Source organism: Parasteatoda tepidariorum, chromosome 1 (genome assembly GCF_982258835.1).
Source record: "Parasteatoda tepidariorum strain Cologne lab strain chromosome 1, Ptep-v5.0, whole genome shotgun sequence".
Taxonomy (NCBI): domain Eukaryota; kingdom Metazoa; phylum Arthropoda; class Arachnida; order Araneae; family Theridiidae; genus Parasteatoda; species Parasteatoda tepidariorum.
In genome coordinates, this window is record NC_141755.1 from 88,557,188 (window position 1) to 88,573,439 (window position 16,252).

Here is a 16,252-nt window from a genome sequence, read left to right on the forward strand (position 1 = left end):
TTGAATACAATTAGTCAGGTATTTGGCTGTAAGAACAGTCTTTATTTTTTCCAAGATTGTAATTTTTTGAAATTGTCAGAAATTATTTAAAAAATTCTTTTTTAGAAAACATTTAATTTTAAGGAAAAAGTTATTAAAAAAAATTTTTTATTCTTTTTTTTTCTAAATAATTATTTTACCTTAATTTTCTGGATTTTTAAAGGGATCTTACATAAATAACTAAATTTTTTGAGCAGTTTGAAATATTAAACACAGCTTTGTTTCTGAAAGATTAATTATTGTCTAGTCTGTAAGGGATAACTGACTTTTGAGTTATATATGAATTTGGGTTGTTGACTTGAAAAAGTCTTTATTTGCTGGTTTAGGTCATAAATTCAAAATTTAGTGTGTCAGTGTATACTCCAATTATATGTTGGCATTGAAAAAAAAATTTTTTTTTTCAAGACATAAATTAATCTTTAGCTTGTAAGAAATAACCTGATTTTTTAGACAAATACAAACATTAGAAAAATGGCATAATTATAACCAAGTTTAGAGATTTGAGATAGGAGTTATATCATCATCATCAGTAGCTCGACAGTCCTCGGTGGACCCTGGCTTTCTCAAGAAGACTGCACCAGTCCTTTCTTCTGCATGCCACGGCTTTCCAGTCTCTGACCTTGATTGTGGCAAAGTCCCTTTGGAGGCAATCCGCCCATCTCAGTCGGGGTCTGCCTCTCTTTCTAGCTCCAGTTGGCCTTGCCAAAAAGATTCTTTTAGTTGTTCTGTCATCATTCATTCTTACAATGTGTCCGGCCCATTTCATGCGCTGAATCTTATGGTACATCAGAATGTCCGGTTCTCTGAATATCCTGTAGAGTTCAGAGTTAGTTCTCCTTCTCCACACTCCCTTGTCACACACACCGCCAAAAATGGACCGGAGTATCTTCCTCTCGAAAGCAGCGATGGTCCTCTCATCAGCTTGGGACAAGGTCCAGGTTTCAGATGCGTAAGTGAGAACTGATCTTATTAGGCTTTTATATATTAGCAACTTGGTGTCTCTTTTAATGTTGTCAGATTTAAGGAATTTTCTTATGCCATAAAAGCACTTGTTGGCTGCAGTTACTCTCTTCCTTACTTCTGTGGAAATTGAGTTTTCGGAGTTGATTTCAGAGCCAAGGTAGGTGAAAGAGCTCACCTTTTCAAATTTATACTCTCCAATCTCGATGTGCGTGGAGGTATCGGTATAGTTGATACATTGCATATACTTTGTCTTACTCTGATTAATTGAGAGGTGCATTTTTTTGGCCTCTCTTTCCAAGTCCAGGAATGCCTGCTTTAGGTCTTTAGGGGTTCTTGCTATGATATCAATATCATCAGCATAGGCCATAATTTGAACAGATTTTGAGAAAATAGTTCCTCTAGTGTTAATTCCTGAATCTCTGACTACTTTCTCAAGAGCAAGATTGAAAAGAAGGCATGCTAATGCGTCGCCCTGTCTTATGCCATTTTTTATTTCAACAGGTTCAGATAAGTTTCCCTGTATTTTGACTTTCAATTTGGTGTCATTTAATGTAAGGGATATTAGTTTCACAAGTTTTTCAGGAATGTTAAAATGTCTCAGAGCGTCGATGAGCAGTTCTCTATTAATGCTATCATACGCTGTTTTGAAATCAATGAAAAGGTGATGTGTATTGATTTGGAATTCCTTAGTCTTTTCAAGAATATGCCGGAGGTTATATATTTGTTCAATTGTGGAACGATCCCTGCGAAATCCACACTGGTAATCCCCTATGATGTTTTCGGCATATAAAGATAGTCTGGTGAAGAGAATACTAGAGAAGATCTTATAGGTAGTACAAAGGAGGCTAATACCTCTATAGTTAGAGCAGTCGAGGACATCTCCTTTTTTATGAATGGGACAGACAGTGCTGAGCTTCCACTCTTGGGGAAGTATTTCAGTCTCCCACACTGATAGCATAATGTGGTGGATGTCTTTAATTGCATCTTCTCCAGCATTTTTTAGTAATTCTGGTGGAATGGTATCTGGGCCAGGGGCCTTATGGTTTTTTAACTTTTTTATTGCTTCCACAACTTCAGCAAGTGATGGTGGATCGATCATTTCTTGATTGGTATTTTGAGAGAAGTTGGAAGCACTTGGTGGGTGATCAATGTTCAGTAGGTCATGAAAGTGTTCTTTCCACCTTTCCATTATCTTAGGTTTGTCACTCAGTATTTCCTTGTTTTTATTTCTGCAGAGAGCTGTTCTAGGTTTAAAATCTCTGCGACCAAGGTTGATCTCACGATAGAAAGCTCTGCTTTCATTTGATCTTTTGAGATGTTCAACATCTCGCAGTAGATCCTCATGGAATTTCCTTTTCTTGGTCCGATGGACTCTCTTTTCTTCTTTTCTAGCGGCCCTGTACTCTTCTACGGAGAGTCTTGAGTGCTTTCTACTAAGCATTTTTTGGTATGAATCAATCTTTTTTTGGGTAACTACGTGGCATTCAGCGTCAAACCAATCCACTCTCTCTGCTTTCCCAACGTTACCCACAACAGTTTTGCCTGTTTCAACAACAGTATTAGAGAACACGCTCCATTTTTCATCAATGTCTTCAATGCAGTAGATGTTCTTATTTCTAAGAGCGTCTGATAGCCGGGATTGATATGTGTGTTTGATCTCCGCCTCCTTAAATTTATCACAGTTGAGCTTTTCAAGTCGTTTACCATTAGATTTACGTGCATTGGAGATTCTAGCCCTTAATTTGGCTTTGACTAGGTAATGATCAGAATCAAAGCACGCTCCACGGTATGAGCGGACATCTAGGACATCTGACATGTGTCTACTATCAATCAGAAGGTGGTCAATTTGATTGAATGTTTCTTCATCTGGGGATTTCCATGTCATTTTATGTATTCTCTTGTGTGGGAAGAGGGTGCTAGATACCACCATATTATGTTCGGCGGCAAAGCTGACAACCCTTTGTCCATTGTCGTTTGAGTCGCCATGAAGACTGTGTCCTCCGATTGTAGGTCTAAATTCATGCTCCTTGCCGATTTTCGCATTAAAATCCCCGAGTATAATCTTGACATCATTTCTTGGGCAGGAATAGTACAGGTCGTCAAGTTCCTCATAGAAGGCTTCTTTTTCATCATCATCTTTATCTTCTGTTGGTCCGTGAACATTTATTAGGCTATAGTTAAATATAGCACCGCTCAGCCTAATTTTGCACAGTCTAGGGGATTTGGCCACAAAGTCAGTAATCAAGTGCTTAATGCGCTTTCCCACAATAAAACCAGTTATATGTATCAAGTTTTATATGTATCTTATTTATCGAGTTTTATATTCGAGTTTTATATGTATCTTAACTTAAGTTATATGTATCTTCGAGTTTTTGCTAATTTCTTATTCTTCATTTTCACCTTCGTCGTTTAATAATGATCGCATCTATTTTATGGGGTCAAAAATTCTTTACTGAAAAATGTTAATCAATTATATTATGAAAATAGTTTTTTTACTCTCGGGTCTTATAAATGATAAATAATATTGTATCTTTAAATTTTTAAAACTATTTTGGAATAATTCCTAGAAAAATAAAATACATTTAAAAAGCAAATTATTTTCAGAAAAGCTGGTACCAAGAGATATGGGGAAGTGAACATGATTGATTGCTGGTTGCTTTATAAATTCTGACTTTTCGTTTATGACTTAAGTGCAATTTGCAGTGCCTATTTTATAAAATGCTTTAATTATTTTTTTCCTCTTACAATAAGAGCATCAAAAAAATTTGCATTATCGTAGATTAAAAATAATAAATTTTCACTTGCTTAGGGAAAAGCCATTTTTTTAATACTGGAATTCTTTAACAAAGTATCCACTAAATTTAAGACTTTCTCTGGGCATATCAAAGCACTGTGTGGCTATTCAAGATCTTATTCTCTCCAAAATTTTGTAAAAAGAAATAAACCCTTCTTTTTTTTTTACAATCATTTGCGAAAAATTGTGACTTTTTTAACTATTGATTACTATAAATATCTTTTTACGATTTTTAATTTTTGTCAATCTGTTAGAAGCTGATGAAGAATGGTTATCTAAAAAAATATTTTCAGATGCATTAAAAAATGGGCTTGTTAGAGCAGCAAATAACAAATTATGATACAAATTATAATGATCATAATACAGATAAAAAAATAACTATTCAAAAGACATGTCTTACATAAAATTGAATATATATATATATATATATATATATATATATATATATATATATATATATATATATATATATATATATATATATAATATTTAAAAAAATAAAATAACTAACTATTACACTTTTTCCTAACATTTACCGTTTTGTAAAATTTAAGTTCAAGGTGCTGTTACCTTTCTAAAGGAGTAACATGTCCTTTTTGTATACTTCTAAATATTTATTTTCGGAAAGATGCATACCACTGAACTTGTTATTGTTTCATTATTTTAATGACATACACAATGCCTGGGATATTACGAATCGGTTCGTGACGTAACTGTATTGTGTATAAATACTTCGGATATTGTGTTATCATTGCTGATGTTCATATTATTTATTCTGTCATGCTGTAGTGTGCTATCTTGTTTATTTCTCTTAAGATGTTGTAACCTTTCTCAGGGAACCTCTTGCTCTCCTTCATAGTCATTTTCGTATTTACTCGTAATAAATGATTTTTTCAACCGTTTTAACGATGTTTTGTCCTTTGAAGTCCCTCAATGGGTTATGAATGCTTTTGTGAATATTGAAGCAGCAGAGGTTTAGATTCAGGAGAAATTGGTTGAACTTTCAACTAATGAAAATTTGAAACAGTGATCGTCTCACAGATGTTTGGCTTTAGAGTGACATTAGTCACCTCTACCCTGAACTGTAGACTATTGCCTTCCCTTCCTCCTACCTTTGCTGAATAAAGATTCAGTGTTTTGACAGATCTAGTCACAAAAAAAGAAAACACGAGGACTTGCATCCTCACCTCACTAAAAATATTGAACCGAACGTTAAGAAACATGCTCTGAACAATCTGGCACAATCATCCCACTGACATAGATCAAGGTGCGTAGCGTTTTTAAAAAATGCTTAAAGGTGCTTATTTTTGATATTTAAAACCCTTAAAGGTGCTTTTTTCATTGGGTGTTTTTAAAAGTGCTTAATTTTCCCTTTTTTCAAAATAAGATTTTTCCTTTACCATGTTGATTTTTGCCACGAGTTATGCAGAAAGACACTTCACATAGTTCTATTCAAAATTTTCACAATTAATTCAACCCTAATCTATTTCGCGTACCGTCGGTCTGTAGCGTATGAAAACGCCATTTTTTACAATATTCAAAATTTTATAAATTTAGACAATTGTCAAGAGCTGGGCCAAAAGGCTTTTTTTTTGTTTTTTTGACAAGACGGATAAAACTGTCAATTGTCGAAAACTTGCCCACCCTGCCTAATTATGATATTTCTTTTAAAGTGCTGAAAAATATTTTTTGAGTGTTTGAAAAGTGCTTATTTTTAGTTGAAAAATTTGGCTACGCACCCTGTAGTTACTTGATTGTTTCGTTGATACTACTTTTCAGAGTAGACAAAAATATTTGGGGTGTCTTTTTAATTATCTAATAAAGAATAAATTACTTTTTTTAACCATAGGTTTCTTTGTTGTATTGTTCATTACCATATTTATTTTGATTGTAACAAATAGACTGCCATTGCTTGCTGGTCGAGAAGTATCGAGTTAACGTGCACATAAATTTAAAAAAAGAAAAAGAAAATCAATCAAATTTAATGAGTAAAAAAATTGCTTAAAATGTTGCGTCTTATAATTAACTCCCCCCCTCTCCTACCCCATACTCTAAATAACTTGACTTTCACTAAGGGGGCATTTAAATTTTTTCTGCTTCTTAGGGGGCCTCCAACGTTAAAAAGGTTGGGAATCTATGGTTTAGAGAGTGCATTAATTTCTCACGTTAACAAATTTATAATGTGAGAAGGATGAGTTTCTCACGTTGTTGCGCTGCAGTAATAAACACTGTATATATGTGTGTGTTGTAAAGGAAATTTTTTACTCATCTGCCTTTCTAAAAAGGCAGTTGTTTTCAGTAAAAGTGAGAGAGAAAGAGGTACATTGTATTTAATTTGAAATTGCTTTTTTAAACAATTTGCAAATATTAAACAATTTTTACAGGTTTTCTTAAAAGCTTTAACAATTTCAAAATGAAATTCAATGCCTTTTGATGCATCAGTTTTATTTTTATTTATTCATCTTTTGTGCGAATAGCAAATTGCCAAATATTATGTTCTATCAACTAAAGTTTTTGTTCATAAAATATTCAATTCTGTATTTTTCTGCTGGATTGCTATATCTATATTGTTGTTGTATGTATATTGAATATATTGTTACTTATTATACTTTCCTTGCAGATTAAGTACAATAAAAGAGAAAATGCATCAGGAACAGTCTCCACCAATCATTCAAAATGTCATAAAAACAATGCCACCACCCCCTTGTCCAAAGTGTCCAAAACTGAATGAGGAAATTATGTCTTTAAGGATAGCTTTAAGAGATAATGAAAAATTAAGAGATACTTTAAGTAGTGATTTAGAAGGTCGAAAAGCTATTAATGAAGATTTAAAACGAGAGCTTCGTAAATTAAATGACAAGGTTTGTGTCTAAATGATCATAAATCTATTTTATTAAAATATGCATGTTTTTATAGTAATTTTATCTGTGATTTTCTGGAATATGTTTATTGCTATTTTTAATTAAGTGAAAGAAATTGTATTCATTTGTATACATTGTGATGTTTATAGCTCCTGTATTAATCTAGTAAAAGTAAACTGAATGTTTATGTTCAAGTTCTATGGGTAAAAGTAAATTAGACTTCAGATAATTCAATTATAAAGATTATAAAGAAATAAGTCTAAAATGATTGTAAATTTAATAATTTCCTTCACTCATAGTCATTGTGTTGGATTTAGTGTTTGCTTGTCCAACATAATCATTAAAAATTTATTTGTATTATAATGTTAATTACTAGTTCATTCTATTAACTTTGTCTTATTCAGAAATCCTAAAAATAAAAGTTGCTGTTTTTAATAATAAATACTGTTTTAAAAATAACGTTACTGTTAGGTATACTGATTCCTAGCCTGGTCCACATAAAGTTTCATACTATTTTTATTATTTATATAAATTCCTTCAGTTTGATTGTAACAAAATGAAAAACAGGTAAGATTTACAATTTTGAGTTTAATTGCTGCTAGGAATCTGTATGTCCAAAAAAATAAATAAATAAATAAATCTCCATTTTTTTTAAATGTTAAGGCAGAAATGGTTTTTCACAAAAATATCTATTATCTTAAATAAGGGTTGGCATTTCGTCCAGAAGAAACCAATTTTTTCCAAGACAGTGGAAAAGACTAGGAAGAATGAGAAGAAACGACAAAATGGAAGAAACTATAAATGACCGACACAATTGTTCAAAAATAAGTATTATAAGAATAACTCAAATTTAAACGAATTAAATTTCAAATAGTAACATAAATTAAATTTCATATAATTTCAAGTAAAAAAAATTAAATTTCATATGGTTACGTTATTATTTTTTAAAAAAAAATATTTATTTATTTATTGCTTTGGGGAATTTTGAAATCAATATACAGTACAGAACCCGTTATCCGGAAATCAGTAAACCGGAAAACCAAAAAACCGGAACGAAATTCGATACATTTTCCCGCAATTTTTTTTAAAAAAAAAAAATTGTTTTTTTTCCCTCATAAGATTTTAGGATTTTTCTTTCTTTTTTGAAAGATGTTTACCTTACCATCATTTTGGAAATAATCATTTGTGTATAACTACGTTTTTTCAAGATTATTTCCAAATATTAATATTTTTAGTTTGGTTTAACAATAAAAAAAACAGCTTTTTGTAGCGATTCAGAAAACCGGCAAAATCAGTTATCCGGAATAGCGATGGTCCCGATCGTTCTGGATAATCGGTTCCCTATTGTATAATATTTTTTAAGCGTTGGTTTGAGTATTCAAACTTAACATTATTTGCTTTAAAAAAAAAAAATCAGTTTTCAATGTGTGTTTTTAGTAGCATATATGTTTAGTATGTGATTTGTTAATTTAGTGGTATTAATAAAAATTGATTATGTTATTTTAATAGTTCTTTTTATAATTTTAAAATCAAGTTTTACTATACTCTAACATTAAATTATAAAGAACTTCAGAAATTCATTAAAAAAATTTCTAGCGTTGCTTGGATGCATGCATATGTTCTTGAGAATGTAGTTACACCAATAATAAATGAAATTTCTTAACTGCATAGGAATCTGCATAAATAAAAAAATAAATAAAGTCTTATTGTTTTTTATTCTTGATTCTGAATGCCTTATTTTGAAGAAAAATACTAATTTCTTTGTCATTTTCTATTATCATTTCTTAATATTTCTAAAAATATAAATAAAAAAGGTTGTAAATCAATAAATTTAAAAAGAATATTTTTGAATAAATGTTTCTTCAAGATAAAGTTGAAGGCAAGAAAGGGATTCCAAAATAAGGATGAATTTCAAATGAAAGATAAAATTGTAGTAGAAAATTCTACGAGAACTATATGTCCATTTTTTTAATATTATCTCATTATAGCTGATATAACCTAAATTTTTTTTTTTTAAATTATAAAATGTTGAGAAAACTTTGCAACTAGAAATAACTAAAGTAAATGAGAGATTGGAATGAATGAAAAATTTTCATCACTTTTTAAATATTTTAGATTGTTTGCACAGCTGTTAAATCTTCAATATTTTAATTTTTACAGAATAATGAGCTTGAAGAAAGTCTAAGTGATCCAAGAATAGTAAGTGCTGGTGTATACAGTCCAAAACTGAAGACATTGTGTGAAAAGTTTAGAGAATCTCTGTATAAAGATATAGATAGTGCTGATACCGGTAAGAGTTTGTTTCTTTTAAAAAATTTATGTATATATATACAGTGGTGGCCAAAAGTGTGGACACTTTTTGAAAGTTTCATGTTTTTCAACTTTGTGTGCTTGTAGAATATATTAATTTTCACTTAAATACAAACGTTTATATATCAAATTGAAAGTAATTTAATGTAGAATTTAATAATGAATACAGTATTACAATATCTGTATTACAAAAAAAGTTATGCAACTAATAGTAAGATCTATCTTAGATTTGCATTTTTTTAAAGTGATACTTACACAATCAATACTTAGTAGGATAACCCTTATTTTTTAAGACAGCTTCCCAGCTTCTTTTCATTGAGTGAACGACTGTTTGAAGTTCATCTTTCGTAATCACATGGTGCCAAGAATCAATTATAGCTTCAATAAGTTGTCTTTTATTGGATGGACGTTTTTTTCGTGAAAGAATTTTCAAACGTCGCCAAAAATTTTCAATTGGATTGAGATCAGGATTGTTTCTTGGCCATGGTAATATATCTATACCTTTATTTTGAAACCATGCTTTGCATACTTTTGCTGTGTGGCATGGAGCTGAAACCTGCTGAAAAATAAATGGTGCGTTGTTGGGGAAGAGATCCCGGATGGAAGGTATCAATTTTGGTTTCAGGATAGTTTCGATGTATTTTTTTGGCATTCAGGATGCCAAGAATCACTTGAATTCGGCCCACAATCATAACATTTGTTGGGTTTTTTGTAGTTGCTTCAATGCAATCAGGATGAAGTGCTTCACCTACTCTACGTCTCACGTATTTTCTATCATCACTACCAAAGAGCGATATTTTACTCTCATCGCTTCAGATTACTTGCTTCCATTGATTTTCTGACCATTTAATGTGTTCTTTTGCCCACTTAACTCGTTTTTCGTTAACTCGTTCTAATGGCATCTGATGAAGTTTTTCTATCTTGAAGGCAAAGCCGCTTAATTTTTCTATCGGCGGTAGCACTTATGCATTTTTTTCGACCTGATTTGGCTTCATTTTCCACTGATTTCGTTTTTTCATAACGTAAACAGAACTTTCGTACACCAGAACAAGTCACTGAACTACTAACTTGTCTTGCAATTTCAGAGAGGCCATTTTCTCTCAATATGACAATTCGTCTTTTTGTAGGTGTCCAATTAGTTCTTCTTGTTGATGACATTGTTTAAAATTAGTTTAATTAAAAGAAAGGACTTTAAAATTAAAAAAAAGCAATACTCTAATTGTACTAGTATGCATCATTCCGCAAAATATTTCCACAACAATAACTCTTTTGCCATCCAAATAACCTAAACTATAGTTACAGACATTTGATTGGTCCTAAGAACAGTGTTTGTGATTGGCTAGTACGCTTTTATTACAAAACACGTCTTTATTCAAAACGATTTATGTTTGTTTGTTCTACTAAAATAGGCATAACTTTTTTTGTAATACAGATATTTTAATTCTGTTTTTGTTATTAAATTACCTTCAATTTGATATATAAACATTTGTATTTAAGTGAAAATTAATATATTCTACAAGCACACAAAGTTGGAAAATATGAAACTTTCAAAAAGTGTCCACACTTTTGGCCACCACTGTATATGTGTAACATAAAAAACTTAAATTAATATTTTTATGTTATTCCTTTTCTGTAATTCCTTTTAATAATTTATTATTCGAATCGAAACACTTTCTCACACTTTTCAATTCACATCCTGTCCTTAAATCTATTTTTGGCTCAAGCATGCATTAATTAAAAGCAAGACATTTTCCCCTTTGGTTTTTGTGGGAATCGTGCAACATATTTAATAGACCAATTATTAATTACTAAGATTTCTCTTATTCCCTAGAACGAAGAATTTTACTCAATTACTTTTCAAGATTTTCCCAAACTTATGTAGAGGAGCAAAACTTTTTGTGACCATCCCTAAGACCTGTTTTAATCCTTCCACAACGTTATGTATATATGTCTATATAATAGTGGCAGTCACGTGAGCAGAAAAAACAGGCACAGGGTTTTAAAAAGAGCAAATTAATTTTATTTAATCAATATGTGATGATTGAAAAAAGATAGTGTGACACAAACTTGTCGTGCTGCTCCATAAAAGTTAGGAAAAATCTCGCAAAGAAAATTTGTAAAATGTCTTGTTTTAGGGAATAAGGGAAATCTTAGCAATTGTAATTGGTTTAATAAATAGAATGTGCGATTCCCACAAAGAGCCAAAGTCCCAGAAATAGATTAGAGGACAGGATGTGAATTTAAAAGTGTGAGAAAGCTTTTCGTTTTGAATAATAAATTAAAAAAAGGATTTACAGGAAAGGAATAACATAAAAAGATAAATTGAAGATTTTTATGTTTATTTATATGTAGTATGTGGTTTTGTATGCAAAAAAAAGTAAGTTCTCCAGAAAAATAAAATAAAAACAGCGTAAAAAGCCCAATTTCATTCAGTTCATCTGTGCTGAGATACAAAACGAATTCAAATGTAACAAGAAGTTAACAAAAAAAAAAAAATTCCCGAATTAATTTCTTGATGCAACTCTGATCCTGTATTTTCTCTTAATTCTGTGTCAATTTGTATATAGATTATGCATTTTTTTTTCACATGTTAAAACATTATTCGATGTTTTTCTCTGGGTCACTCAAAATTTAAAAAATTTATTGGAATTGATAAAAATAATTTTATCTAAAAAAATGAGTGGAGGGGGGTCCTTTTATATGTGCACATGTAATTTCCCATTATCTTGCCTAATTTTTTAATTATAAAGTTTAATTATCATTTGCAAAATATTTTTTAACTAGTAATGTGTTCAAAAGTCGAATGTTTAATTAAATATTGCTCTGTGTTATGATGAGATCCATGATAGTTCTTATCAAAATATACCCAGCACAGTTTTTGTTCAAAATTTCGTTCTTGAATTATTATTTTTTTAAAATTTTCTTTGGCAACTGTGTATGTCCTCATTTATTGTTGTATAGTTAAGTATTTTCTGAGACTCCACTGTTACCCTGTAAAAATATAATTTAAATGTAATTTTGTACATTGAAGCTTTCAAGATCATTTTTTGAGTTGATCAGTCCCTGGAAACATGAGAACACTGTGCAATTCTAGATATTTGCAAATAATTTAGAAAGGGATACATCAGTTCACTTTGCATCCTTCTTTTATAATTTGTGAATATTGCAGTGATACTTTATCAACTTTCTGCAAAGCAGTATTTAAGAACAACATTAAAAATGCTTTGTATTAGATTAAATTGGGTTTAATTAATTAGTTAATAAATCAACCTGATTGACACTTGTGCTTTTTTTCTCTATAAATTGCTGCATTTCTTAATTACTTTGGGTTTTTATACCATATTTTTCATTCCTTTTTATAAAATTGTTTATACAATGTGTAAAATAAAAGTCGTTATTTATTGTTGCACACTGCAATGTTAAGGAAGCAGCCTTTTTACGTTCCATTCATCAGTTTTATTTCATAAAACTAAAAGCATGCTAAATCTACTAAAAAGTAAAGAAAAAGATACAAGTTTAAAGTTCTTTTAATGCAAAGAGTACTTTATTACTATAACATAAGGTAGAAATTGAAAAATTTAATGAAGACCGCCACTGTCCATGATGGCCACAGATATCTGATTTGCCATTGTTCCGGAAATCTGTGGAATTATGTTTTTTTTTTTTTGCTTGATTTTCCTCATAAGATTTAATTAAGAATTCTGACAATGCAAAAATAATATATATAAAACTTGGAATAATAATATATATAGAATATAATATATAGAATGAATATATGAAAAATAATATATATAGATTATAAGTTGAACTGGGATACTATTCAGGAATTGTGCTCAAGAAGTATCTTATCCATTCTAATCAATTTGTTATTTCAGAATTCTTAAGACTTTTAAACGATATTATTAAGAAAAATACTTCATAAGGGATTCATTTCGTTGATTATTTCTTACTGTCACTGATGTTTTCCTGAAAGAAATCACTGGAGTTTAACTAAGTGAAGTAATTTGAACATTGTCAAAAGATAATACAACTAGGAAGCAAAATGTTGTACCTTTGTGTTCTGCAGTGTGTAAAAAAATTTTATAAAGGAAAATTGGGGGTCATTTATTTTTGTTGTTGCTATTTTTAGAAAATGAAATAAAATCTTGTGTGTTAAAGATAAGTTATTTAAAAATGGATCTCTGTACAGCTTATTTAAAATTGTTCGTATTTGATTAATGATACAGGGATTGCGAAATTTTGAAAATGGGGAATGACTATGGGATAATTCACAAATTAATTTTTAACGAAATATGTTTAGTTGCATTTGGAAATGGTGAAACATAACAAACATTATGTTCTGTTTAAAAAATATTAATCAAATTACAATTTATTAACAGAATATTGCAGATTCTTTATTTAAAATGATTCCAATTGAGAAATAAAAAAGTAATGATATGTTGAAACAACTGACAGAAGCATAAAGTACTTTTTAAATTTATTTTAGATTTCATATAACAACTCTTTTGAACTGTAATTAAGAAGTTTCTATGGTTGAAATTGTGTGCTAAGTTCAGTTTTTTCTTCTTCTTCTTTTTCCAAAAACCTTATGTGGCGTATCTGTTTTATTTTGATCCAAATCAAATTTTAGTGCTCCTGTGCCACTGTTAAATTTGAACCCTGTCTAATAGTCTAGTTTTATGTCAGTGATAAGTTTTTTCTACTTTAAATCACCTTGGATTCTACAATTATTCAATATTGTTAATCAAAGTGTTTAAAAAGTTTCTTTATGTATTTTTTAATGAATAGTGAGTTAAGGAGCTGCCTGTACCCTCTTTTATGTCATAGTGCACATATTTGTCTAAAAGTATTACGAAATGTAGATTTAAGAAAAAGATTCTTAATTTATATTCTATTTTTATACTAATTTGTAGCTCTGAATTTATGTTAAGCATTCTTTTTCTTTTAGGTTCTCAAGAGATGCTAAGTAATGTCTCAACTGTTTCAAAGTAAGTACATTTTGAAACTGATTATTAAAAAAAATTTTTTTTTACACCCTCAACATTTTATCTAGAATATATAAAGCCATCTATGATCTATCCTTACTTTATTGGACTTCCCATTTAGATATAATTGCCCATGATCTCATGTTTAGAAGCAATATGTAGATGAAAATTAAGTATACAGCGTAAGTTTTATTTTAAACTTTAACATTTTGTATGTGAAAAATAAGGGGGAAAATGTCTCGCTAGATGTAATAATTTGCACTGAGTTCGATCTTTTTACCCGCTTGTTCTGATTAATAGCACCCATGAAAAATGCTTTAATACTAAAAGCCAATCATGGACTGGTATTGTGCTATGCTTCAGCTATGAGGAAAGAATAAATAAATGTGCCGTAATTTGCTCATTTTTCATCCTTAGTTACAAATAAGAGCAGCTCTTCCTTGCTAATACTAGGGAAAAAATGTCTTGCGACAACATGCTTACTATATTTATTTTTTAATACTTGATGTAGTTTATTCAGAGTTCTCCCTGGGAATTAAAATGGGCAGGATGCTTCCTTGCAGAAAAGGACACGTTCAGTTTTGAAAGGGCACTCACTTACTACCGTTAAAATTTATCAAAATGTGTAATCTGTTATAACTAAATTTGATTCTCAATTTTTAAATTCCCTGTATGTGTATATTTCTCAAAGTAATTTTCAATATATATTACCAAAATAACAGCAAAATTTGAAACTTTAGGAAAATAGAAATTAAGCTAAAAAACAATTTCTGTGTATGAATTTTCTTCAGGAAAAAAAAATCAAACTATCATAAATATTAATTGATAAACAGCTTGAAAGCTTTTTTTTTATATTTTAAACTAAAAATTATGAGAAAATAAACATCTAAAGGTGCATTTTTAGATAAAAGGTATTTATTTAAAAAAAACTAATGGTTAAATTTGGAACCACCAAAAAATGCATAACTCCCCTCCCCCGCATGAAAGAGTTGAAAATCTCTGAGGACTAATATAATGTGAATTTTAATTATATAACTAGACAACATAATAAAAATCTTAACTAAAATGAAGGTATGAAATGAAAAATTGAAGTTAAGTATATATCAATAATTAAATAAATCAGAAGTGGACTTTTCCTTGAAACATGTGGTTAAGAAAACGTTTTCCTCAAAAAATAAAAATGAAGTATTTTTTAAGGGATGGCTTATTTTTACAAAAATGGCAAAAATGAAGCATTTATAGGAATCGAAGAGCAGGGAGGGACAGGTCGCCCTTCTAAAAACGCTTAAGGGTGGCTATGGTGGTAAAGGCTGTATAATTTAGAGACCAGTGGCATGATTGTGACAATGTGGTCAGTATTACGCACAGGGAAAACCTGGAAAATACAGGGACTAGAAAAAGGCTTTCAGGGATCAGGATAATAGGGAAAATGCAGGGAATTTTGTTTCTTATTTTTGTCTTTTAAAAAATGGTGACCATTCAAAGCGTAATCTATGGTACATTTAACCATGATATTTCAGCTATACTAAACTATTTCATTTACTATAGCAATATTTAAGTATGTTCAGCTGTTTTTCCAGCAATTAAAACTAATAAATATAGTTAGTCCAATATAGCTCACACAAGAGCAGTGTAATTGTTGTTTCCTCTTAATATAGTGTGTATAATATGTACAGGGAAAACATAGGGATTTTTTTTTTTCGAGGTTTGAGTGGTAAACCTGACTGAGTCATTGCAACTCACATCATGTTATCAATTTAAATAAAAAGTTTTTCTGTTTAGAAAAAATGGAAGTTGAATACAGTCAGACTTCGATATAAGGTCACCCTAAGGGGCAAAAGTGACCTTATAAGCGGGGCGACCTTTTAACCGATTCATTAGCAGTTCGTAACTAAGCACGTAAATAGTACACATTATGATTTTTTAAAAATGGTAATACAAGCGAAAGCGATCGGCCCTAAATTAAATATTTAAGTCAATAAATTTTAACAGAATTAGTAAAGAATTAAAGAAAGTTAGATTTTAAAAAAAAAATTTAATTTAACATAAAGCTGTTTAACAAATTTCCTCAAAGTGTACATACATACATTACATCTTACCTTATTTAAAATAATCATTTATGCAGGTCTGTCTCGTTTTTGGTTTCATTTTTCGAACAATGTTTTCTAGATTTTGTAACTTCTCAAAATGTTCCTCAGCTCCCTCATGGTTTGTAAAAAAAATTTCGTATGACATTTATTGCTTTGAAGGCTTCTACTTGGGTTACAGCTACAGTCTCAGGATCACTGTCATTGTCCTCA

General features: G+C 30.2%; 1 protein-coding gene across 2 annotated transcripts in view; it reads left to right on the forward strand.

Annotated features, from left to right (window-relative positions):
* The window catches only part of LOC107437344 (uncharacterized), a 75,354-nt gene that overhangs the window by 51,325 nt on the left and 7,777 nt on the right, over positions 1–16,252 (forward strand). For both annotated transcript variants that reach the window (XM_087168517.1, XM_087168512.1), the window contains 3 exons: positions 6,417–6,657; positions 8,818–8,947; positions 13,916–13,955. In XM_087168517.1, coding sequence (XP_087024643.1) covers positions 6,417–6,657; positions 8,818–8,947; positions 13,916–13,955 — 411 coding nt within the window. The remainder of the gene's footprint in view (positions 1–6,416; positions 6,658–8,817; positions 8,948–13,915; positions 13,956–16,252) is intronic.